Source organism: Symsagittifera roscoffensis, unplaced genomic scaffold (genome assembly GCF_963678635.1).
Source record: "Symsagittifera roscoffensis unplaced genomic scaffold, txSymRosc1.1 SCAFFOLD_1059, whole genome shotgun sequence".
Lineage (NCBI taxonomy): Eukaryota > Metazoa > Xenacoelomorpha > Acoela > Convolutidae > Symsagittifera > Symsagittifera roscoffensis.
In genome coordinates, this window is record NW_026971567.1 from 434 (window position 1) to 13,030 (window position 12,597).

Sequence of the window (12,597 nt, forward strand, 5' to 3'; positions counted from 1 at the left end):
CAGACCGCACTCCCTCTGGGACTGAGACCAGTGCGATTACACACCCAAGAAAAGAAAAACAAAATGATAAGACCGCGGATCACAAAATAAAGAACAGTGCAAAAAGACAAGACTCCGATCATTTTCTATCCATAACAGATGGAATACCCAAACAAGAGATGAAGCTCCCTGCATGTACCCAAAGACAAGACATACAGAGAGAGAGAGAGAGAGAGAGAGAGAGAGAGAGAGAGAAACTTTACTTAAAAAGTAAAAAGGAAAATCGTAACAAGCCCTAAATTTTCCACCTCACAGCGAGCCCTAATTTTTCCATTAAACCCGGCTACAACAAAGAGAGAGCGCAGGGAAATGTTTCAATGTCGAATTTGATGACAGAGGAAAACTGAGCAATTTGATGAAGTGCGTTGAACAAATGCTGAAATGTAGAATTATAATTTCTTATAATTGTTGTCCTGACTCAAGAATAGGAGTGAATAAATGAGACACTTTTCTACAAAGTTAATTTTACCTGGATAAACCATTGACTAAAAAATGCTTCATATTGCTTCATTCATATATTTATTTACCCGGCCCAAATCTGCCATTTTACTTCATGAACTAAGAAAAAAAACTATTTCATATCTAATGAGACGAACTGACCAAAATTATTGCTTTTTTGAGTTTAAATTTTGCAAAATGCGCTCTTGAATTTTCAGTTCCGTTCAAATTGAAAATTTAAGAATTTGCAAGTGTTACTTGATGACATAAGGGTTGGCCAAATTAAGTGTTCTGAATTGGAAATTATACATAAAAGAAATAAACACCGGTATTTACGCAAAAGGTTTTGCAGGCTCTGAACTTCAAGATCAAGATAATCAAATAAATTTTTTTATATTGTTTATCTAAAAAAGATATGGAAGCTCTGATAAAAAATTTTGATGAAAAGGAATATGAAGGAAAGCAGAGAAGCAAGCTATTGGACAAAAATCACTACAGGTTGTATCAGATCTTTAAGTCTTATATTCAGTTAGCTTTCTGAAATTTTCATTTTGTAAAACACGCAATGTCTTCGTCAGTTTTTCAAACTTTTCTCCTTTTATTTTTTTTGTGCAAAAGAAAAATTTAAAACTTTTCAGTTTCTTTTTAGTCAGAAAATTTTGAAAAACCAGTTCCCACTGCTAGAATATGTCGGGACTAATTGATAAAAAGCTAATAAACTCCCAGGCTTCAATACAGAGGGCTTGAAGGCTTGAAGAAAGGACTACATTCAACCCATTCCGGCAGTCGAAAGTCATTCAAGACGAAATGGACAGAAAACATTGAAGGAGAAAAAAGAAAAAATTGAAGGTCCAGTTTTTTCAATTTTCTTAATTCTGTATTAAATGCCCAACCGCGATGTTTCAAACACTATGCAAACACCTATTTTTTGCTCGTACTCCTTTTATATTTATAAATCTCGAAAATTCAAGTGCAACTAGGATCAGTGACTATCTAAAGCACAGACAGTGAGACTCATAGCATTAGATAAATAAACAAAGAAACAAAAGTAGCTGTATTAAACCTTTTTTTCTCTTAGTAAAGTAAGCAGCAGGTCTGCATAATTAAGTTACTCAAAAGAAGTCAGCGCATTATGCAGCGTATTATGTAGACTTTCGAAGAAAGTGAGGAATGGGAGTGCAGCCAGTATTTAGACAGCCGCGTATTCATACTCGTCAGTATTTAGACAAATACTGTATGAACCAATCAGAATCGAGAAAAGACATAAATAATCCAAAATAAAGAATAATTATTTATTAATTTCTTCTTTGTCTCGATTCTGATTGGTTGAAACAGTATTTTTCTAAATACTGACCAGTCTGAAGACGCGGTTGTCTAAATACTGACATGTAACCGAGGAATGTTTGTACTCGGGCGATTTTTTACAGACCTATTTACAAAGAAGGTTTTTCTCGGGACCCGATCTTTCAATCTCCGTGTTTGAAGACGAGTTGCGCTCACCACTATATTAAACTAAGTTTCCGGTTGCTGTGCCATATTATCAATATTATCAGATGAAAACATCTCGACTGCCAATATTTCCTCAAACAAATATTATTTAAGACCAAATAGAGGGCAGTCAAAACAATCAGGATTTTCATTTCGGCAATCTTGTTCATAATTAAAGCATCTCAAAGAACAAAACACGCCAATGAGTTTAAGTACAAATTACTCTGCTTATGTTCTCACCTAACAAAAAAGTATTCAAGATTTTTTGCACTCTTAGATGAATCTATCCGTCTAACAGATCTTTTTCAATGTTTTGAACAACCCTAAAGGGTGAACTTATTCGACCCAATTACCCAATTATAGTAGGAGCATTGCATGACATTTTACTTAGTTTTCATGGAAACTACATTCAAACAAGTAAAAAAGTCTAAGTAAATTGTCTTGCAATGCTCTTAATCTAATTGAGTCATTGGGTCCAGTAAGTTCATCATATAGATTTGTAAAAAACATTGAAAAAGATCTGTTAGACGAGAGTATTCATCTAAGAGAGCAAAAAGTCCTGGATACTTTTTTTGTTGGGTGAGAACATAAAGTTTAATAATGTGTCCTTAAATGCATTGGCGTGATTTATGCTTTTAGAAGTTTTGATTATGAACAAGATTGCTGAAATGAAAGCCTTGATTGTTTCGACTGTTGATTGTTTCAAACTTTTATATTTATTATTTATTATAGTTTTATCACATGCCATTCAATCGCCTTCTGACTCAAAACGACGCTTTCATTTTTTCTATTAGCGCGGTTGGAAGGGAGCAAAAAGCAGCTAACAGCAACCACTAATTACCAGCTACCATTATGAATCACTGAATTAAAAACCCAAATCGACGCTAAAAGATTTAAAAACGACTGTAAAAACTCTACTCTAAAAAATTAATCAAACCACTTGATCAGACCATATTAAGGAAAAAATGGTCTTTGAGACAGCCCATTCTGCAAACAAACCTCAAAACTGTACTCGCAATTGATCTTATCAATTTTCGATATCATTTTAAAGCACACAAAAATAAGTGTTTCAGTTTTTTTGAAAGTTTTTTAAGGTTAACTGCTTTTGGAACTTCTTCTGCTTCGTGCTTTATTCAAGATCATTTTGAGCTCCTCCTGTTTTATTTGGATTCGATTCAACACTTGTTGGCTAATTATCTTATATGAAAGTAAATGTTAGATAAATCAGATATTTATTATTCAGATAAAAATTTATATAGATTAACTTGATTGCACGGCTAGGTTGGTTTCTTTGAGGTCGTTACTACTTCAATTCAGAAAAGACATGAAAGATGTAATTTCGAAAAAAGTTTTTGTAAGAAATGAAAAGATGATGAAGGTGAGCGAATTCGGCAATCAAAGTTATCAGCAGTGTAGATGGTTCCTTTGACCTAGATATCCTTTCAGCCATTCATTTGGTGTTCGAAAGGAGCAAATGGTGATTCACTTCTCGGGCAATTCACCTCGTGGGCGCATTTTTCTTCAGTCGCCTGATCATTTGAGGTCAGCGGGTCATTTTCACCATCATCATAGTCTTCGGTGTCTTCAGTTTTCAGTTCATTTTCCATTTTCCACATATGCAGGTGCGAATTATTACCAGGTAGAGCTAGCTCCATGACGTTAGTGTGTTTTTGAAGTGTCGGTGGAGTTGGAAAAGCCATGAAAGTTTGATTATTCGACGTGAATGAGTTTAAATTCGGTGGGAACGAATTATTAGGTTCGTGATCACAAACTAGCCAACTGTTCAACTGTTTCAAAGACTGTGTTGTTAGAGGCGCATGCTCACTGCACTTGTAGCGACGACACTCTTTTTTCAGCGTCCGCAGAAAAGTTTTCCAGACTTCGGTGATCAACTCGGAAATTATGAGCGAGTTTGTGTTCTGCGCTAGAAGCTTGAAAATGAAAGCTCCGTCGTGCCGCAAGTATTGGTCGACAAACTGGCCCACTAGCCTCTAAAAACATCAGCAAATTGAGTTGAGTAAAATCTCCCGACTGAAAAATAACCCAAAAACTAGTTTTCTGATAAACTGCTCTTCGTTTTTCAAACCATACATATTGGCCCCGTCGTCTCTATTTTTCCTTCCTTATCGTGCATTTCACCACCATGTTGGCGTAAACAAACATTATCAAAGCAAATCTTTCCTCTAAAGTGCCAATCATAGATTAAAAAGGATTAAATTTCAGTCAAAAAATGTCACGAAACGGATTTGATCTATTCGAAACAGATGTAACCAGGTTCAAAACCTCTGATAAGAAGTGCTCTGAAGCCTGCCTTGAACAATCGAGTCAATCCGTTAGAGGTGTATCTTTTTCCAAATTAATGATGGGTTCAGCTTGGAAAACCAACGTTGCCCCCTTTGGTTTTGAAAAGGGAGGTCTTGTGAACCTGACTTTTATGGGCCACGACAAACTGCGTTTGTTCTTGTCTTAATGGTAACACATTATTTAGAAGAACGGGTAGATAACACTAGAGCGAGTCTAATTATAGATCAAGAGGTCAACAACGGTGCTCCTTGAAGAGTTTGACCAACATGGCAGTGGCGTGCGCAAGAATTTTTCTGGGGAGTGGGGGAGTTGATTTTCCAAACATCCCTAAAGTCTTATAAGGACCCTACGTTGCCAAAAACTTCTGCTCTGCAGGCCATTTTAAGAGCAAAAACGAGGCAAAATGTACTTTTGAGCCGTTTTTAAATGATTTTGACCAAAACAGTCGCGTCATTTCAGCCTGCGCTATCCTCTTAAATTTGTTTTATTTTGGCGCAGCAGCCGCTTTTGGAAAAATTTGGGAGTTGGTCATTTGAAATGAGTGTCGAAAGAAAGTACCAAAGCGAGACCCTTTGGAAACATTGGCAACCAGAATAGAGAAGTAAAGGGTGGCGTACGTCGGACACGGTCGCGCGCTACTGTCGGCTCACCTTATGAAATATGTGTGAAGCTATCACGAATAAAATTTTGCCTCGTGCGCGAAAATTGTTGCTATCCTTGCCCACATTTGAAGAAACTTTGAAAAGTCTTGAAGAACAAATTCTAACACTTTGCAACATCAAGTCAAGAGTTTTGAAGGTCTCCTGAAAATAATAAGGTTCTTGATGACTAATAACAAAGATTTACATACTTTTAAGATATAACGTACGTTATTCCTTAAAAGTTTGTAAATCTTGGTTGTTAGTCATCAAGAACCTTATTATTTTCATGAGACCTTCAAAACTCTTGACTTGATGTTGCAAAGTGTTAGAACTTGTTCTTAGTATTCAAAATGTTAGTATTTTCAGTAAAAGAATATCTTGCCTTTTCTGTGTTGGAATCTCCGCTGATGGTGGCCGTGAGTTTGAGGTGTTTCATGATGTATTTAATGCGGTTGAAGCGAAGACACAGTCGCCATGCCCACATCACAGTGTTCAGACTGGTCACTATGGCCACACTCAACAACCTACACATTCATATCACGTGACACGACATATTTACCAATTCGGATCGAAATATCTATTTGATATTTCGGAATTACGGGTGTATTCACACACCTAATGATAAATAATAATAAATTCGATTTAAAGAAGATATATTCTCGGTTTTTATTTACACAACTCATAACATTGCTTTTTAATTTCAAATTTCGATTCAAGCGCTGCGTTACATAATCTTTTTCATGCAGAACATGATTTTTTTTTGCTTAGGTGATTGTATGGACTGCAATTTTGTTCACAGGAGGAGATATGAGAGATTAAGTTCAACTGAACAAAACAAAATTATCAAAAAAGATCAGAACACTAAATAATGGAAAAGGTTTATATTAAAGGATTAAATAACTTAATAAGGGTTTATACTAAAGGATTTTAAATACTTAGGATTCTAAACCATTATGAAGACTTGAAAAATCAAAAAAATTACCAGTGACTAACTAAGCCATTTTAAAATTGCTGTCATATTTGAACAAATGGTCATGTGTAAAAGCGCAGATAAACTTAATACCCTGCCCTTACGCTATCATAAAAATGCTTTGGTCAAATAATTTGAAGTGACCTGTAAAGTGTTTCAAGCATACTGATTGGTGACTTTGAGTTCGGCTAAGTGTCAGTAAATTACAAGATCAATAAAACGAAATAAGTAATAGTTATATTTGAGTTGCGAAACAAAAGTATACAAGACTGCTCGTATCAGGGCGAAGCCCTGAATGTTCCGACTGCCCATTAAGGTTTATGGAGCAGTAAAATCATTAAAAAATTAAAAAGTAATAAAACAAAATGAAATTTTTTTTCAAAAATTTGAAATTTTTTATAAAAATCATCCCCCCACACGCCATGTAAAGTATTAAAGGATAGATTTCGCTACTTGTAACAAATCAATTATGGTAAATAAGCTTCGTTAAACCAATTTGGAACGATTTCTAAGACGGATTAACTCTCCGCTTACGCGTTAATAGCGCGAAATATATCGCGCATTAATTGTCCCAAATTGGCCAAAATGGCAATGTTTAAACCCTCATAACTTTACGAAAAATGATCACAGGTGAAATATCTTTTCAAATTTGAGCTCAGGACAACAATACCTTTCGAATGATATAAAAAAATTCCGTCAAAAATGGCTAGTTAAAAGTCGAATTTTGTCTGAAGAAAAAAAAACCCACCCCGAGCACAAATATTCCGTTACTTTCGTATCGAAAGTCGGAACAATAAATTAGTTTTTCCTGAGCTAGAAACAATATCTTTGAAACAATGGGACTCAAGGCATGAGCTATCTTTTTGATCCAACTTTCAAAGAAAGTGATGGAAAATTTGCGATTTTTTTTCGCTAGGCCAATTCCGACTTTTGAACTAGCCTTTTTATCAATTTCTCTACATCGTCTGAAAAATATTGTCATTATTTTTTATTGACGTTTTCTTGTCATGATTTTCCAAAAAGTTATGAGCGTTTGAAAAAGCCAGTCAGGCCAATTTAGTATAAATTACATGCTATACTCTTCAATTATTAACGAGGCAATTTAATCTGTCTCAGAAAACAAATTGATTTAAGGCACTCTAGTCGTATTTATTAATACGTAACTTTATGCTAAACAAATCACTTCTTATTATAAAAAACGTGCGGAGTTAGAGTTTCAAAACAAATAAAAGTTTTTTCCATTTATTTTGCTTAATCATATAAGTTTGTTAATCGATCACTAGTTCAAATATCGTATAGGGCTGTCGAAACAATTTGGGAAACACCATGATATAAGCAGTCCTATTTCAATTTAGTTTATGGAAATTTTTGTTTTGTGGAGTTTCAGATTTCAATTTTTTTGATTACTTAATTGGGATCTACTTAACAATATTTCCCCTTTTCAGAAAGGGGGTAAATTGTTAAGAATATACAAAAAGTGGAATTTTCGACCAATCAGAATGCAGCAAAATCACAATTCTCAGTACAAAGCTCTAGCGCTAACTTACTGTTTTTATTCATAGGGGTGGAGATTCTTAAGAAGGAATCATAGGGGGGAGAGATTGTTAGGTAGATCCCGTAATTGAACAAAAATTCTCATTTTAGAATTAACTATTGTTTTAAAAAACAAAAAAACTATTTATTGCCTTTGCTTTAAATATATCGCACCATATTTATCCCAATTTTCAACTTCCAACTTTCAACATTCCTTAACTTTGCAAAAAAAAACGGTCATAGCTATGATACATTTTTTTCGAGCTCAAGACATTTTTCTGATATTATAACAAACCGTCAAAAATTGACTGTTAAAAATCAAAAACTGTCTGGAGAAAACAAAACCACCAAAAGCAAAAAAATGACGTAAGTTTCTTCTATATAATAATAATAATAATAATAATAATAATAATAATAATCATAATAAAAATAATCGTAATAATAATACTTTTTTGTTTTAATGATCTGGTCCGCTTTTTTCAGCTTATTCAAAACTAGAATTGCCAAACTATCTGCCAGATGTATCAAATTATTCCAAAATCAAAAAAAAAAAAGAAAAAGCGCAAAAAAATTCATACCGTTTAACGATTCTAGTTTTAAAATAACTGAACAGCCAAATTGTACGGACTGGATTTTTCAAATACATATTTTCATAAAATGTAAAGAAAAAGCAAAAAAAGTAAAAAGTTGTGGTTGTTCATTTGATGAAAATTATATCATTGTATCATCAAATGCCATCTATTAACTCGGGAAGAGGTTATGATTTTGTTCTCTAAAGCTTTATCCGAGCTGATCAAAGCTGCAGATCCTACAATTCTTATCTAGAGAAAAACGCTTATCGTACACTTTCTTACGTACAAAAGTTCTGAGAAAACATTACATAATTTTTTTTTCATTTATAAAATTTACTTGATAAAATTTTTTCTATAAATCAAAAAATGATTATTTTTCCAGCTTTGCTTGCGAACTATTTTTGTGTTTTTTTTCAACACAATTAACTCCATTGACTGGAGCAAAAATTCTCAAAGTTACTCGTTATTTGAGAAATAATTGTGTGAGATAAAGTTTCGAAGTCACTCAGAACTATGAATAAAAACAGGTAGCTTTTGAACAGGAGTAGAAAGTTTTTATTCCAAAACTTTACTTGTCGAAAAACGTAACCTGATTAATTTCGGTAAAATAAATTTATCTTTCAAATTAAAAATAACAAAAATTTGGATTCGCACAAAATTTTTTATTCAATTTTGATTCTTTTGTTTCCATTTGTATGAAAAATTCAGCCTGGAAAATGTTTTAGACAAAAATAACAAAAACTTTATATGCATTTTTCATTTCAAAAACGCATATTTGAGCGTGAAAGTGATAACCGCGGCCAAAAATTGAGAAAAAAATTTGATGTTGTTAATATGCAAATGATGATGTTAATATGGGGTATGAAACGGCAGAAAAGCTAAGACTGTTCGTATCTTCCAGGTGGCAGAAATTTTTCCAGGTGGGGTTTCGGTTTTTCAAAAAATTTTGAAACCTTTGTCGACCTTTTCTTAGGCCGAACATTTTGATTTGCAAGCACTCCAAAAAAACTACAATAACCTTATTTAGTCAACAAATTTCTGAGCGGCAGGCAAATTTTTGAGGAAAAAAAGCAGGATAAACATGACACGCACTTTAAGCACTTTAAAAAAAATGACCAAAAGTTTTTTTTCGGCGCGCGCTCCCCCTCAAACTTCAGAAAATTTTTCAGAAAGTTTTTCAGAAAATTTTTAAGATTGCTCAACCAAAAATGGATATCATTAAATCATACCAAAAGGGGGAAGCTTTGAAGAACTTAGCAACCAGAATTGAAAAAACCGTGCCCCCCGCTCCTAGCCCCCCCCCCCCGCAACGCTACTGCTTTTGATAAAAGAAACGAGAACATTGAGTCAGCTAAAACTTTTTATAAGGTTTGTTAATACAAAGTAGTACGCTTGATCAATCGAAATTGCTCAAACGTTTTTTTTGTTCAAAGCCCCATAACTTGACGAAAGATGTTGACAGATGAAACATTTTTTTTTAGATTTGTTCTAAAAGCTTCACCATTGACACTATTGACATCAGAATTGCATAAAAATTTCATCAAAATTTTGTTAGGTAAAAATTTGACACTTCGTAAAAAATTTGTTGAAATTTGTCTGAAGGGAAAACCGCCTGAGCATGCAAAAGATGGGGCTTTTAAATGAAACCCATACAGTTTTTGGGCTTTCGAATGAAATGCGCATAAGATTTGGACTCACATGAACCATATGCATAGGTAGATTCTCTCGTTGAATAGATTGATGCTCAAAACACACTGCACTGTGTATCGCTGCAGATTGCCCAGAGAGCGCACCTGTCAACACTCACAAGTTGAATCATTCGGAAAATTTCCATTACTTTTATCCAGAACTTGTGAGGTCAAAGTTCAAGATAGGGGATTATATGAAGATCCGACGCAGAAGTAGTTATGGATCCAAAAATTCGTATGCATAAAAAAACGATTTCCACCAAATATCATACTATAATCAGGCTCATATCGACCGGGAGAGGTGTGAGAATATTATGAGATTTTTGAAAGTCAAGTCTTCAAGCAGTATTTGACTTTTCACTTTGTTGTATAATCTTTGCAGTACAACTGAATAACTTTAGTGTTTTTCTTGGAGTTTGTGCAATTAACATTATATAGTTTTGGTCTTACGGGGAAGTCGCAAAGAGTGATGGTGGGAAATCTGCGGCTGTTGGTCCAGTCTTGTCCGTTGAACACTGAGGTTATCACTTCCACCCCATAAGCATGATACTTGGGACCCAGAAAACTGTCCAGAATAAACAACTGGCCGTACACGTTCATCAGATAGAACACCTAAATTTGAAGATCATTTTTGTTCTCACAAAGACAATTAGTGCAAAGCTGGTTCTTTTCTGTCATAATTCTGGACCAGAATTAGTAAGGTTCGGCTCCCTATTTCTTAACTTAGCACCAAATTTCAAAAATAAGCAAACGTTAATTTGGGCGCCGTCGACAAAGAAATGACAAGTGAAATCTCATCAAAGGTGGACCAGAAAGTCAAGAAAAGTTTTAGATGAACTCGACAAGAACTTCAACCATAGCTAGACCCAAAAAATTTCTCCTATGATTTTATGGCGGTCAGATTTTTGTTAACCCTTGTTGTTCCGACTTTCGGTACGAAAGTGACGGAATATTTGTGCTCGGGGTGGGTTTTTTTCTTCAGACAAATTTCGACTTTTTAACTAGCCTTTTTTGACGATTTTTTTTAATCATTCAAATGGTATTGTTTTGCTGAGCTCAAATTTGAAAAGATATTTCACCTGTGATCAGTTTTCGTAAAGTTATGGGGCTTTAAAGATTGCCATTTTGGCCAATTTGGGACAATTAACGCGCGATATATTTCGCGCTATTAACGTGTAAGCGGAGAGTTAATCCGATTTGGAAATCGTTCCGAATTGGTTGAAAGAAGCTTATTTGCCATAATTCATTTGTTACAAGGAGCGAAATCTATCCTTTTGTACTTTATATGGCGTGTGGGATGATGATTTTCATAAAAAAACTTCAAATTTTACAAGAAAAAGTTTTTCAATTTTATTTATTACATTTAAATTTTTATGTTATTACTGCTCCATAAACCTTAAAAGGCAGTCGGAACAATAAAGAATCAAGTTAAAGAAATAACCAGTTTTATAATAGATCAGAGTATTGCAGCAGTTACTAGCTATCTAACTGAAACAGTAGTACTGCAGTAGAGATCTCAGTATTGCAGTAACTAGCCTTTTTTTATTCTAGCAAGAAAGATGAAACAGCAAATATTCCAGATGAGCCAGAAATAACTCACTACAATAGCAAATTGTGCAAATGTTGTCATAGGACAGATCTGACTAAAAAAACTGTTTTGGATATAAAAAACACACAGAACAAAACCGAAAAGAAATCTGATGGAAGAGAAATCGTTTATGACAAGGAGAGGTTTTTTAGGCCAGTAGAATGTCATATTAATTTTCAGGAAAAAGAATATAGGAACACTAACGGAAACTGCATGATAAAACAACTCAATAATCAATTAAAACATAACCAAAGATCTTCTAGTTTTGATGAGGTTAAGAATGTAATTTAGTTTAGGGCCGCACCACTAAAAACATAATTATACTCTAATTTTTTATCAAATTCCCGTTGGAAACAAAACTAAACAAAATGGTGTTGAATTTCAGTTTTTTTTTTCATCAGGAAGTTTGTAACAATTGCATTTAGAACTTTATATTGAATACAGTAGCAGTTAATTCAAAAAAACTATATCGAAAGGTTCAGAAAACCAAAATTTCGAGGATATAATGAAAAATAAAAATCTAAATTATCATAAGTATTGCCAAGGACAGTAATGATTCATTTTTTAAAACTGGATAAGGTATTTTAAAATTTGAGTAACTTGCCCAACTTTTGTTTATTTTTATTTGACTATGCGAGTGATTCCTATGCTATTCAAAACATCCAAACACTCCTTTTTTAGTTTTCTGGAGGTTACTAGTCTTTGGATGTTTTGAATAAATAGGAATCACTCGCATAGTCAAATAAAAATAAACAAAAGTTGGGCAAGTTAATCAAATCGTAAAATATTTTACAACAGGTTTTAAAAAATGAACCATTACTGTCCTTGGTAATACTTATCATAATTTAAATTTTTATTTTTAATTATATCCTCGAAAGTTTGGTTTTCTGAACCTTTCGATATAGTTTTTTTTTTGAATTGACTGCTACTGTATTCGATATAAATTTCCAAGTTCTTAATGTAATTGTTACAAACTTCTTGATGAGTAAAAACTGAAATTCAAAACCATTTTGTTTAGTTTCGTTTTCGACGGGATTTTGATAAAAATTAGAATATAATTGTGTTCTTAGTGGTACGGCCCTAAACTAAAATACATTCCTAACCTCATCATAATTAGAAGATCTTTGGTTATGTGTTAATTGATTATTGAGTTGTTTTATCATGCAGTTTCCGTTAGTGTTCCTTTATTCTTTTTCCTGAAAATTAAAATGGCATTCGACTGGCCTAAAAATTCTCTCCTTGTCATAAATGTTTTCTCTACCAAAAGTTGTTTTCTCATGCAGTTTCCGTTAGTGTTCCTATATTCTTTTTCCTGAAAATTAATTTGAAATTCTAC

The 12,597-nt window shown here is 33.6% G+C and overlaps 1 protein-coding gene across 1 annotated transcript; it reads right to left on the bottom strand.

Moving 5' to 3' along the window:
- Positions 1 to 3,467: 3,467 nt before the first annotated feature.
- Positions 3,468 to 10,285, bottom strand: LOC134856510 (innexin-3-like; the record flags this gene model as incomplete). Its single annotated transcript, XM_063872779.1, is given in 4 exon segments — positions 3,468 to 3,956; positions 5,293 to 5,434; positions 9,684 to 9,778; positions 10,124 to 10,285. Coding segments are annotated over 4 exon segments (888 nt in total), but the record flags the coding sequence as incomplete, so codon positions are not given.
- Between the last annotated feature and the right edge of the window lie 2,312 nt (positions 10,286 to 12,597).